General features: G+C 39.8%; 1 protein-coding gene across 9 annotated transcripts in view; it reads right to left on the bottom strand.

Annotated features, from left to right (window-relative positions):
• Positions 1–15,104, bottom strand: part of NBEA (neurobeachin) — a 954,039-nt gene that overhangs the window by 61,712 nt on the left and 877,223 nt on the right. For all 9 annotated transcript variants that reach the window (XM_080658500.1, XM_080658501.1, XM_080658502.1 and 6 more), the window contains one exon: positions 624–791. In XM_080658500.1, the coding sequence (XP_080514626.1) occupies positions 624–791 (168 nt within the window). The remainder of the gene's footprint in view (positions 1–623; positions 792–15,104) is intronic.

Here is a 15,104-nt window from a genome sequence, read left to right as displayed (position 1 = left end):
GAGGGGTGATCAGGGCAGCAGCCACCACTCGCACCCACTGATGGTGTCGGCCCTGCTCGTACCCGCTGCTGGTGCTGGCCCCAATCACTCAGCGCCATCAGCGGTGCGAGCGGGGCCAGTGCCATCAGCGTGTGGGAGTAGCAGTGGTGGGAGCGGGGTTGCAGGCAGAGAGGGGACCTAGGGCCGTGGTGGGAGGAGGCAGGTAGGGGTGTGGAGGAGGGCCAAGACCCGCTCCTGTGCCCACCACAGCCGTATGGCCCACGGTTCCTTTCAAGGTGCACAAATTTGTGCACTGGGCTCCTAGTATTTAAATATTCAACTAGGTTTCATTAATTACACACATAAGTCATTAAGCATTTTAATGAAGATGCTGAAGTAAAATGAAATAAGGGTATTTGAGTTCATCATATATGTCTGCAATTCATATAGGAACAACATGCAGATCTCATTACTTGGTTTTGATATATAACATTCATTTTTCCATATTTGTCAAGGATTGAAATTTATATTTTGTTAAAATTTATGTTGAAAGAAAATTTATACAGTAAGAGCTGGAAAGTCACATGTGTGTTTGAGGGATGACAGATTTTTTTTTTTTTTTAATTATGGGACTGAACACCTACCTCCCTGAGCACAGGGTCAGTGATGCTATCCAGGTTCATAGAGCCTTCATACGTCAAGTAGTGAAAAACATTCAGAGCACGAACTGCTTCTGGTCCTCGCTGTTTGTAGCCAAATATAAGATCAATCCACTGATGGAGTTGGCAAGAAACAAATTCACTTTCCAAGGCCTGAAATTAGTCAAGAAAAGAAAATGAGAGTCTGTACAAACTTAGCTCTCTTTTTTTCTTACTTTCAAACATTCTATATAAATAAGCAGGCTATGCTCTTTACACTCCTATATTTTATCTATATTTGATCTAATGCTCCTAGAAATAGCAAAATACAACCTCTAATAAATGTAAATGAAAGTTTTTTTCTTAAATGTCTAACTTTCTCTTCACTCCATTACCTATACAATATAAGTTTTAATATTAAATACATTTCTTACAAAGTCATGTTCATGTTTAAAGATAAGTTTAAATGCCTATTTTAATGCTATTTTACAATTATTTTATTCCTAATTTTGAAACATTAGTTTGAAACACAACAGATTTATTAGAAACTTTGATACACATATTTTTCTGCCTAAATATGCAAACTTACCTCTACAAAATTTAACTGTACAAAAAGGGAATGCCTTCCTTCTGCCACAAATTAACTGTTATTATACAGTTTTGGAATTACTTGGCAATTTTAGATGTTTGCTAGCTGCTGGGAAATTGCTGAGAGTTAATGAGCTCATAAAGAGTCAGAAAAAAGAAGGCCTTTTCTTTTCCTAAGAAGATATCATAAGCTTCCCAGAGGTAACTTGTCATGTATAGACGGAGTTCAGTTTATAACTGATATGAACAGTGACAATGTGTGGCTCACTATGCCTCCCACTTAACGCATTCATTTATCATCAATTTCTTATTCATTTTAAGAGTACACTAATTTCAGCAACATGAGCAAAAAGCTGTAGAACTAGCTTCTTAAATTTTAACTATGTATAGCAATAAAAACTAATTCTCTACATTACAGATGTAACTAAATATGTGGATGAATTCATTCTCTGGATGCATGTCTCTGATTTCTAAGATCTTAAAACCAATTGGAAATTCATTTATAAAAAAGCACTTTAAGTTAGACCTCTGATAATTATATTTCATTTTTTAAAATCTATAAAATATCTGAATGATACTTTTCAACTTTCCTATGATCACATTTAGGTAATGATTTATTAACCTCAATCACTTTCTTGATTTATTCCTTTCAAAATGTCTGGCATTTTACTTTATTTTATTCTATTAGTTGATTGCTTACTGGATATAAAATACAGAGGCGTAACTCCATTCCCACTGGCACCACCCAAGTCTTAGCTCTCTCACTGCTCTCCACATGTAACAGACTTCAACTTCTTTCTCTCATCCAGCCCCTCTTTCTTGTGGAACAGACCTCTGAAACAATCATGCTCATACTGTAATCCTCTAATTAAAATCTTCCAAGGTTCCTCCAAACATAACACACTTAGTATAAACTTTAATTGACTCCTCAAACATTGATCCTACCCTCCCCTACTATTCTTAAGACTTTTTTTAAATCTTTATTGTTGAGAGTATTATAGATACCCCCCTTTCCCCACATTGCCTCTCTCCACCCGGTTCCCACCCCACCTTGGGTCTTCACCATCCTAAGTGTCTATGGGTAGTGCATATCCTAATATATAAAAACCCTGGGTCCATCATGACTGGAGGCTCAACCAACTGGAAGTCAGTCCTGCAGTCAGCGGTGGGTTGCCATGGTGACCCAGCACTGACTGCTATGGCTGCAGGCGTGATGACCCAGCACTGACTGCTATGGCTGCAGGCACAGTAACCAAGCCCTGACTGATGAGGAGGCTGCGAATCAGGCCTGGAGAGAGGCCTGAAGAGGGAAGCAGGGTCTGATCTATAGCCTCTGTGGCAGCTTTTGATCAGCACTTGCCTCTCTCTATCTCTCCAGCAGCTGTGCCTCCATTTCTCTCCAGGCCTCCACCAGGGCTGCTGATCAGCCCACCTTTCTGATCAGGCCCCGTTGATAGGCCCAGAGATGCTGAATGGCATAGAAACTGACCAATCAGAACCAAATCTGGGTCAACTGTGAGTAGCCAATGACTGCCTAAGAAGTGGAACTTTTGACGCTGACTGGCATAGAAACCGACCAATCAGAACCAAATCCGGGTGAACTGTGAGGAGCCAATGGCTGCCTAAGAGGCGGAGCTTTTGACACTGACTGGCATAGAAACCAACCAATCAGAACCAAATTGGCCAGCAGAGGAGGGCAGTTGGGGGGAAGATTAGGCCAGCAGGGGATGGCAGTTGGGGGCAACCAGGCCAGCAGGGGAGGGCAGTTGGGGGGGACCAGGCTAGCAGGGGAGGGCAGTTGGGGGCAAGATCAGGTCAGCAGGAGAGGGCAGTTGGGGTGACCAGGCTGGCAGGGGAAGGCAGTTGGGGCCATCAGGCCAGCAGGGGAGGGCAGTTGGGGGCAACTGGGCCGGCAGGGTAGGGCAGTTGGGGGTGACCGGGTCAGCAGGAGAGGGCAGTTGGGAGCGATTGGGTTGGCAGGGGAGCAGTTAGGTGTTAGTCAGGCTGGCAGGGGAGTGGTTAGGGGGTGATCAGGCTGGCAGGCAGAAGCAGTTAGGGGCAATTAGGCAGACAGGCAGGTGAGCAGTTAGGAGCCAGCAGTCCCAATTGTGAGAGGGATGTCCGACTGCCAGCAGTTGGACATCCCCCGAAGGGTCCCAGATTGGAGAGGATGCAGGCTGGGTGAGGGATACCCCCCCCCCTGCACGAATTTCATGCACCGGGCCTCTAGTATGCATATAAATTATTTGGTTAATCTCTTCCTGCCCCTCCCCCCTTCCCTCTGAGATTAGTCAGTCTGTTCCATGTTTCCATGCCTCTGATTCTATTTTATTCATCAGTTTATTTTGTTCATTAGATTCCTTGCTCACTTATTTTGATTTTTAGATTCAATTATTGATAGATATGTATTTATTGCCATTTTATTGTTCATACTTCTTTTTCTTCTCCTTCTCCTCCTCCTCCTCCTCCTCCTCCTCCTCCTCCTCCTCCTCCTTCTCCTCCTCCTCTTCCTCCTCCTCCTCCTCCTCCTCCTCCTCCTCCTCCTCCTCCTCCTCCTCCTCCTCCTCCTCTTCTTCTTCTTCTTCTTCTTCTTCTTCTTCTTCTTCTTCTTCATCTCCTTCATTGTTTTCATTAATACCCTTCAACATTTCATGTAATACTGGTTTGGTGGTGATGAACTCTTTTAGCTTTTTCTTGTCTGTGAAGCTGATTATCTGACTTTCAATTCTAAGTGATAGCTTTTATGGGTAGAGTAATCTTAGTTGTAGGTTCTTGCTATTCATCACTTTGAATACTTCTTGCCACACCCTTCTGGCCTGTAAAGTTTCTGTTGAGAAATCAGTTGACAGTCTTATGGGAGCTTCTTTGTAGGTAACTAACTGCTTCATTTGTGCTATTTTTAAGATTCTCTTTTTGTCTTTAACCTTTGGCATTTTAATTGTGATGTGTCTTAGTGTAGGCCTCTTTGGGTTCCTCTTGTTTGGGACTCTCTGTGTTTCCTGGACATGAAGTCTATTTCTTTCAGCAGGTAAGGGAAGTTTTCTGTCATTATTTCTTCAAATAGATTTTCAATATCTTTCTCTCTCTTTCTCCTATTTCTGGCACCTCCACGATGTGAATGTTGCTATGTTTGAAGTTGTTACACTATCTTCATATTTTTTTATTTTGTTTTCTTTTTTCTCTTCTGATTGGGTGTTTTTTGATTCCTCATATTCCAAATCACTGATATGATTCTTGGCATCCTATATTCTACTGTTGGTTCCCTGCAAATTATTCTTCACTTCAGTTAGTGTATTCTTCATTTCTGACTGGTCCTTTTTCATATCTTTGATGTTCTTACTATTTTCCTTAAAATTCTAAGATCCTTCAAATTCTTACTAAGTCCCTTGAAGCTCTCATTAAGATCCTTGAGCATCCTTATAACCTTTGTTTTGAATTATATAGCTAATAGTTTGCTTGCTTTCATTTCATTTAATTATTTTTCTGGAGCTTTCTTTGGTTCTTTTATTTGTGACATGTTTCTTTTTCTCTGTATTTTGGCTGCTTCCCTGTGTTTGCTTCTGTGTATTAGGTACAGCTGCTGTGTCTCCTGGATTTGGCAGAGTGGCCTTGTGTAGTAGGTGCCCTGTAGGGCTCAGTGGCATAGCCTCCCCAGTCACCTGAGCTGGGCACAGTAGGTGTGCCCCTGTGTGGGCTGTGTGCACAGTCTTGTTGTAGTTGAGCCTTGATTGCTGTTGATGTCATTGGGAGGAATTGACGTCCAGTGCAATTGGTTGTGAGGACCAGCTGAAACTACAGTAGAAGAGCTGTGGTGCAGGAGACACCCCTATGGAGCAGGATTGACTTCAGTGGGGCTTTGGTTGTCACTGAGTCTGCACCTGTGTGCATCGCTCATGGATGCATAGAGTTGTAATCTGGCATGGTCTGAAGCTGTCCCCTGGGTGCACTGGTTCTGGGGCTTCCCAGGAGATGCAAAGTCAGCTATTACCTGGGGCCATCAGGAAGGAGCTAGAGCAGGGGTGGGCAAACTTTCTGACTTGAGGGCCACAATGGGTTCTTAAACTGGACCAGAGGGCCGGAACAAAAGCATGGATGGAGTGTTTGTGTGAACTAATATAAATTCAAAGTAAAGGAGTGGAGGGGAGAGCAAAAGAACCAGATAGAACAGCCGGATCCGGCCCGCGGGCCATAGTTTGCCCACGGCTGAGCTAGAGTGTGATCTGCAGATGGTTTCTACTTGTATTGGGTTTTGGAAATGACCAAGCGAAGCCAAGCTGTGAAGCAAGGCCATCTGCTGCTAGTGCCAGGCCTGGGGCTTCTTATTGTGTGGTATGGGGCATGGTAACACCAGCTGCTGGTTCTTTGAGGGAAGTCTGAAGCCTGAGCCAGGACAGGCCATTCACATGGAAAGCCACTGGAAACCGTTTGGGTGGGGCTGCAAATTAGGTGGGGCTAGGTCTGAGGGAATCACCAGGGTAGAGCAAACAGTGTTGGCCAGTTTGATGGAGACTCCGATATAGCCCTTCTACTCAGCTCTGCAATGGGGGAGATCTTACCATAGGAACAATGAAACCTGTGAGTACCTGTCTTGGAGAAAGCCACCCCTGATTTCTTGCTCTGATACCAGACAATTCAGATCCTCCCCATATATCCCTGGACCTCCCCCCGCCCTCCCACACACACATAGTGTTGGAGCTTAGAAGGCAGCAGTTCAAGTAAGTCTGTAGGCTGACCCTTTAAAAGGAATACCAGAGACTCCAGCAGCCTCCATGTCACTCAGCCACAATCCCCGCTCGTTTTTATAATCTGAAGTTATGGGGACTTCTCTTCCCAGCATTGGAACCTTGGGCTGAAAGTTCTGGTGTGGAGTTAAGACTCCTTGCTCCTCATGGGAGACCAAGATATCCTTCTCATTAAAAAAAATGCCACATGTGGGTGTTGGACAAGCCCTTTCCGTGCCTCCACCCCTCCTACCAGTTTCAATGTGCTTCCTTCTTTACTTCTCTAGTTGTAGGACTTCCATTCAGTCAGATTTCAGGTGGTCCTGAATGATGGTTGTTTTGTTTAGTTGTAATTTTGATGTGGTTGTGGGAGACAGTGAGCACCTCATTTACCTCATTTACCTACACCACCATCATGGTTCTCCGTCTGGACTTCTTAATATACAGTGTATCTTTGGCTCTAGGAGCACAGAAAATCAACTGCCCCTGTCACACAGCAGTTGGTTCAATCTTTGAGCCTTTCTTTCTCTTTAATATGAAAGCATTTCATTTTCCTGCTTCTTTTTCAGGTCATATCCACCCTTCTTAACTCCACTGTTTTTTTGTTTTTTTCCTGAGTTATCTAGCTCACAGTCTATGAATTCTTCCATGGATTTCCATGACACATCATCAATACCCTCCTGTTTAATATAGTAAGATAATGTATACAAAGTTACTTGTGAAAATTGATTTATATATATATTATAAAGTGCTATAAAAATGATTGGGGTTTTCCCCAATTAGTATTTAATTGTTTTAAACTTGCAATATTGTATCCTCAATTAGAATATAAGCATTTTGAGGATAGGATGTGACATATCTAATACTTCTTTTGCAAGTCCCATAGCTCCAAACCTAGTGTTAAATATAAGTTTTTAGTAAATATTTATTGATTGAATAAGCAATGGGAAAGATGCATTGGTCATGAGAAAAAAGAAAAGAAATGTCAAGAAGTGAGAGTGGGGGTGGCAAAAAAGCTCATTTATTCATTTAACATATAATGATTATTTGCTATGTGCCAGATACTGTTCTAGATCCTAGGATAACAGCAGTAAATAAAAGACAGCAAAATCACTGCCAGGGGGTTTACATTACAGAGGGGGACTGACAAAACCCAAGATAATTAATAAGATACAGAGTATGTGAGAAGGTTATATGTGCTAAGGAAAAGAGAAAAGCATGAAAAAAATTAAGGAGTATGTATGTATGGGGTGGGACTGCTAATTTAGAGGCAGTGGAGAGAGAAGGCTTCCTTGAGTTTGTGACAGTTAAAAACTACAAGGAGGAAGTGAACTGTAAGAACATCTGGTAAAAGAGAATTTCAGGGGAACAAACATTCATTCATTATTCATTCATTCATTATGGAACAATGATTATATAATGGTTAGTGTTCTAGAACTCAGTGACACTGTGATAAAGAAGACAAGACTTGGCCGACAACAGCTGCCCTCTCACTGCAATGAGACTTGTTTGAGTTGTCTTGTACCCATGGTGTGGGGAAGTGGATTTTTGATATCTAAATCCAGCCTAGCACCAGGAATGCTCAGGGCCTACTCAAGAAGGAAAATAATCCTTCCCACTAATATTTACAGGGTAAAATAAGATTGTTGATAGAGTATTAAATTTGAAAGTAAAATAGTAGTTAAGTTCTCAGACTAATTTAAATTGGCTAAGTGAAATAACTGAATATTCTACAAAAATTAATGGTACTGGACAAAAAGCCTAAGCCTAAAGTGTTAACTAAAATTTTTATTGGTAGTTCATCTCATGGTAAAATTGCGTAACATGTAACGAACCTAAAGCAGTTATATTTTAGTGCAAAAAATTAAAATTTAAAAGGTATCAAGACTACATTATAAAATTTCCAAAAGCCTCCTAATATTTAAATCAAAAAAGGGGGGACAGTAAAAGAATATCATGTAAGGAAAAATATCCTGTAAGTAAATTACATCTAGAACATTTTTACTTTAGAAAATTAACTTTCATTTGTAATGCCAACAGCAAGACACCCATGAAAAACACACATGGTGTCATAACAAGCCAAAGGAAAAATCATTTGGGCAAAAAAATAAAAAAGGATCCCAAGTCAAATTTATAAAAAAGATTCCTTTATTAACTTTTGGTCGAGAATATGTTTGTATATTTTCAGAAAACAACTCCAAGACCATGTGGATTCCTGCAACAGAGAGGAATTGACAGGACTGCTCCAGCCATGAAGACATAAGAGAAACAGTCCAGAGATGGAAGATGCTGACGACGCCTTGCCATACCAGCAGTCAGCAGCTGTGCATCGCTGCAGGTTGCCCAGGACCAAACCAGAGAGGGTCAGACCTGCATTACCACCATTTGTCCACCATCCAGAACTGAAATATCATTGCTGACATGTACACATAAGGAACTGTTTGACATTGAAATTGGGACTCAAAAGAACTGTTGGCCCAGAAAGAAACTCACTACAGACTGATTCATTTGCCTCTCAGCATAACCATTATTGCTTGTCCCATTTTCGGTTCTTATAAGTGTACTTCTAGTATCACATGATCTCACTCATCTAGGGGAAATAATGAACAACATAAACTGATGAACAAAAACAGACCCGGAGACAGGGAAGCATCGATCAGACTGTCAAACCTCAGGGAAGGTAGGGGAGGGTGGGGGTAAGGGGGGGAAATCAACCAAAGGACTTGTATGCATGCATATAAGCCTAACCATTGGTCACGGACAACAGGGGGGTGGAGGCATGCGTGGGGAAGGGTTCAGGAGGGGAATGGGGGGATGAGCACAAATATGTGATACCTTAATCAATAAAGAAATTTTAAAAAATAAAATTAAAATAAATAAATAAATTAATTAATTAATTAATTTTAAAAAAAGAAGACAAATTTCTAATCTCCAGAAACACAAGGTGAACATAGTCTAATCTCTCTCCAGCTCCAAATTACTGAGCACCTACCATGTGTCAGACACAGGACCTAGAAGATATACAGATGAGTAAGCATTCCATATCCTAGAAAAAAAAAATGACAATCTAATGGAAAATAAACATGTTGACTTGGTCTCTTACTGCTGCTGGAATTTATGCTGGAACTCAAAGTGGAAATAGGCACTAACCTCCACCCCCAACCCATTTCTAGTGGAAATTATTAAATTTAGCAGGCCTATCTCTGCTGCTCCAGCTATCACCACTCTGCACACTTGCCCCCCATCCTTACCCAGCTCTGTAAGACTAGAGAAATGTGTGGGCAAATGGTTACTGCTAACAAGCTGCAGAAAAGAATGTTGGCTCTAACTTTAAAATATATCCAAAATCAATTAATTTCCTACTACCTTTACTGCTACCACCATACTCCAAGCCACCATCATCTCTTACAAACCTCTGACAGATATGCCTGATTCTACCATGTACCTCCACAGTTCATTCCCAACACTACAGCTAGAGTGGTCCTTTCAATTCCACTCTTAGGTATATGCACAAAGGAACTGGAAATGGGTAGTCAAATAAAACTTGTACATGAATGTTCATAGAATGAACATTATATAATAATCATCATAATACTAATATAACATTATTATAATTCTATATAATAAAAGGGTCCTCCAATCAGCCTGCCGGAGTTGCCTCCCACAGAGGGAAGCCACCAACAATGGCGGCGGCCTGGTGATGGGGTGCAGGGCCTGCCGTTCACTGACTGGCACTGTCCCCTGATCAGCCACAGTCGCCTCCCACAGAGGTTTATTCAGCTCGGCCACACTGGCCTTTCTACTTTTATATTCAGTTCAAGCACAGCATTTGCAAGATTGGGGAGCAAATGCCATTCCTGCTGGACACAGGGACTTGAGTGTCAGCCTCAATTGCATCCCCAGGATTGCCTGCAGATACCAGCACAACCAGGGGCCATAAACTGGAGAAGGGCTCCTCAGCGGGCCCTTCCTGTGCCGCTGCTGAGGCTGGGTGCCCTCCCCACCTCCTTCCGACTCGGGCCCATGTCCCAGCAGCAGCCATTGAGCGGGCCACCAACCCAAGTGACGAGCCACAAAGACTGGAAGTGCACCCCCACGGCCTTCAGCTCGCGACTCCTCCAGCACCCCTGTCTGCCCTGCCCCACGCTCACTGGCAGCCAATCGCCCCCCCCCCAACCTCCCGCAGCCCCTCTCCCCAGCTGGCCCCATCCCAACCGGCCCCACCAGGGACCCTGACAGGAGAGAGGAGGGAGCCTGATTCCTCCAGGCTGGTATCAGGACAGAATATGTCTGAAGACCAACTATTGGCACAATGTATCTCTGCAGTTGAAAGAAAGCATTGTTGTCAACAGAATATGTCTGAAGACCAACTATTGGCACAACGTACCTCTGAAGCCAAAAGAAGCCAGCATCATTGACAGAATATATCTGAAGGACAGCCATTGACAAGTACTACCAATAATGGTAGGAACTGCCTTCACAGCAAAGTAAATGAAGATGAAATTATCAAACATAGTTGTGGTGGAATGACTGTTACATGTCAATTCTGCCTATCACTAAACTTCCCTTATGAAAATCCATCTGATGGAAAATTTACTCGATGTTGTAGCAAAAATAAAGTTTGTCCAAATGATATACATTTTCCAGAATACCAAGCATATTTAAAAAAATTAATGTCAATAGAAGATTCTGACAGTAAAAATTTCATGGAAAATATTCATTCGATAAATAGTTCTTTTGCTTTTGCTTTAATGGGTGCAAATATTGTATCACCATCAGGACAAGGGCCATACTATTTTAGAATATACGGACAAGTTTATCACCATACTGGAACTTTACATCCTTCAGATGGTGTTTCTTGGATGTTTGCTCAACTCAATATTTTAGATATAGCTGAAGCGACAAGTAAAAGATTAACAATGCCAGAAAAACAAGGTTGCTCAGAAAGACTCATGATCAACATCAACAACCTCATGCATGAAATAAACGAATTAACAAAATCATACAAGATGCTACATGAGGTAGAAAAGGAAGCCCAATCTGCAGCAGCAGTGAAAGGTATTGCTCCCACAGAAGTAAAAATGGCAATTAAATACGATCATAACAGTGACCCAGGTAAATATAATTCTCCCCATGTAACTGAGGTTGCTGTCATATTCAGAAATGAAGATGGGGAACCTCCTTTTGAAAGGGACTTGCTCATTCATTGTAAACCAGATCCCAATAATCCGAATGCCACTAAAATGAAACAAATCAGTGTCCTGTTTTCTACATTAGATGCAATGACATATCCTATTCTTTTTCCACACGGTGAAAAGGCTGGGGAACGGATATTGCATTAAGACTCAGAGATGACAGTGTAATCGACAATAATACTAGATGAAATGTAAAGACACGAGTCACACAAATGCAGTATTACATATTTCATCTCTCCATTCAGGACACATTCAATTCTATTTTAAATGCAGGAAAATTAACTCAACAGTATATCATCGATTCATATTAAAAAATGGAAGCCAATCGGATAAATTTCGTTAAAGCAAACCAATCTAAGAGTTGAAAAATATAGTGGTTTGATGGATTATCTCAAATCTAGATCTGAAAATGACAATGTGCCAATTGGTAAAATGATAATCCTTCCATCGTCTTTTGAGGGTAGTCCTAGAAATATGTCGCAGCAATATCAGGATGCTATGGCAATTGTAACAAAGTATGGCAAGCCTGATTTATTCATAACCATGGGCAGATATTATAAACAATTTAAAACGCTGGCAAAGAGTTGAAAAGAGACCTGACTTGGTAGCCAGGGTTTTTAATATTAAGCTGAATGCTCTTTTAAATGACATGTGTAAATTCCATTCATTTGGCAAAGTAATAGCTAAAATTAATACCATTGAATTTCAGAAACGCGGATTGCTTCACACTCACATATTATTGATATTAGATAGTGAATCCAAATTACGAACAGGAGATGACATTGACTGTATAATTAAGGCAGATGTAGACCAGTGTCCTCGACTTTTTCAAATTGTAAAATCAAATATGGTACATGGACCATGTGGAATACAAAATTCAAATAGTCCATGTATGGAACATGGAAAATGTTCAAAGGGATATCCAAAAGAATTTCAAAATGCAACCACTGGAAATATTGATGGATATCCCAAATACAAACAAAGATCTGGTAGCACCATGTCGATAACACTTGGATTGTCCCTTATAACCCATATTTGTGCCTTAAATATAACTATCATATAAATGTTGAAGTCTGCACATCGATTAAAAGTGTCAAATATTTATTTAAATACATCTATAAAGGGCACGATTGTGCAAATATTCAAATTTCTGAAAAAAATGTTATCAATCATGATGAAGACTTCATTGCCTCAAGGTATGTGAGTGCTCCTGAGGCTGCTTGGAGACTTTTTGCAATGCGAATGCATGACCAATCTCATGCAATCACAAGATTAGCTATTCATTTGCCAAATGATCAAAATTTGTATTTTCATACCGATGATTTTGCTGAAGTTATAGATAGGGCTAAAAGGCGTAATTCGACTTTTATGGCTTGGTTATTAAATAGAGAAGATTCTGATGTGCATAATTATTATTATTGGGAGATTCCACAACATTATGTGTTCAATAATTCTTTGTAGAGGAAACACCAAAAGAGTGGGAATAAAGTATTAGGTAGACTGTTCACTGTGAGCTTTAGAGAACCAGAATGATATTATCTTAGACGTTTGCTTCTGCATGTAAAAGGTGAGGTAAGTTTTGCTGATCTGCAAACTGTAGGAGGCATAATTTGTGATACATTTCGTGAAGCTGCTAAACATTGAGGATTATTAATCAACAATACTATTTGGAAAGATGCAATTGATGATGCAATCATCCTTAATATGTGCCCAAACAACTATGGCAACTTTTTGCATATATATGCGTGTTTGGATGTCCTTCTAATGCAGACAAATTATGGGATGAGAATAAATCTCATTTTATTGAAGATTTCTGTTGGAAATTACACCAAAGAGAAGGTGCCTGTGTGAACTGTGAAATGCATGCCCTTAACGAAATTCAAGAAGTATTCACATTGCATGGAATGAAATGTTTGCATTTCAAACTTCCAGACTATCCTTTATTAACAAATACAAATACATGTGATGAATCATACGAGTGACAACAGGCAGAGGCTTCGATAAATTATCTGAATGATGAACAGTTGGCAGCCTTTCAGACTATAATTTCAGCCATCGAAGATCAAACTGTACATCCCAAATGCTTTTTCTTGGATGGTCCAGGCGGTAGTGGAAAAATATATCTTTATAATGTGCACAAATTCATGCACCAGGTCACTAGTTTTATAATAATGAGCATAGAATATTCACTACTCACAATAGCCAAAAAGTAGAAACAACCTAAATATTAGTTAAACTGATAAACCAAATGTGGTATATTCATACAGTGGAATGTTATTCAGTGATAAAAAGGAATGAAGTACTGATACTTTGGTACTATAGGAATGAACCTTGAAAACATTCCAATTCCAAATCCATTAAATGAAACTTCAATCTCTAGACTCTATATATAGAGTGAAGTTGTTAAAACCATTAAAAAGGCCCAACTTCTTGTTTACTGATGAATGCACCATGGCATCCAGTCATGCTATCAATTCCATAGATAGATTACTAAGAGAAATTATGAATTTGAATGTTGCATTTGGTGGGAAAGTTCTTCTTGGAGGGGATTTTCGACAATGTCTCAGTGTTGTGTAACATGCTATGCGACCAACCATAGTACAAACGAGTTTAAAGTACTGTAGTGTTTGGGGATGTTTCAGAAAGTTGTCTCTTAAAACAAATATGAGATCAGAGGATTCTGCTTATAGCGAATAGTTAGTAAAACTTGGAGATGGCAAACTTGATAGCAGTTTTCATTTAGGAATGGATATTATTGAAATCCCTCATGAAATGATTTGTAATGGATCTATTATTGAAGCTACCTTTGGAAATCGTATATCTATAGATAATATTAAAAATACATCTAAACGTGCGATTCTTTGTCCAAAAAATGAGCACATTCAAAAATTAAATGAAGAAATTTTGGATATACTCAGTGGAGATTTTCACATATTTGAGTGATAATTTCATTGATTCAACAGATGATGCCAAAAAGGAAAATTTTCCCATCGAATTTCTTAATAGTATTACTCCTTTGGGAATGCCATGTCATAAATTAAAATTGAAAGTGGGTGCAATCATCCTGCTACTGAGAAATCATAATAGTAAATGGGGTCTTTGTAATGGTACTAGATTTATTATCACAAGATTGCGACCTAACATTATTGAAGCTGAAGTATTAACAGGATCTGCGGAAGGAGCGGTTGTTCTGATTCCAAGAATTGATTTGTCCACGTCTGGCACTGGCCTCCCATTTAAATTAATTAGAAGACAGTTTCTCATGATGCCAGCATTTGTGATTATTAATAAATCACAAGGACAAACTCTATACAGACTATTAATAAATCACAAGGACAAACTATATACAGAGTAGGAATATTCCTACCTGAACCTGATTTCGGACATGGTCAGCTATATGTTGCTTTCTCTCAAGTTTGAAGAGCATGTGACATTAAAGTTAAAGTTGTAAATACTCCATCACAAGGGAAATTAGCCAGGCAATCTGAAAGTGTTTTTACTTTTAATGTGGTATACAGGGCGATATTAGAATAAGTTTAATCACTTTATTAGTCATTGTATCAATGTTGTTTTATAACCTTTTTTTTTGTTTGTATGTCATGTTTTGTTGTTTTCATATCATGTCTTTGTTGTTATATTATGTTGTTATTGTTTATTTATTAATAAATGTATATATTATTTTCATATACATTTTACTAATTTTCTTTCGTCTCTGACACTTCTATTATAGAGAAAGGGCAAATAGCAATATTAAAATATTTCTTCTAATTAATTCACTTTCAATGTGCACAAATTCGTGCACCAGGCCACTATTTTTATAATAATGAGCATAGAATATTCATTACTCACAATAGCTAAAAAGTAGAAACAACCTAAATATCAGTTAAAATGATAAACCAAATGTGGTATATTCATACAGTGGAATGTTATTCAGTGATAAAAAGGAATGAAGTACTGATACTTTGGTACTAAAGGAATGATCC

The sequence above is a fragment of the Plecotus auritus genome, assembly GCF_963455305.1.
Source record: "Plecotus auritus genome assembly, chromosome: 3".
Lineage (NCBI taxonomy): Eukaryota > Metazoa > Chordata > Mammalia > Chiroptera > Vespertilionidae > Plecotus > Plecotus auritus.
Note: the sequence above shows the minus strand (reverse complement) of the source record. Positions and strands in the feature narration are given on the sequence as shown.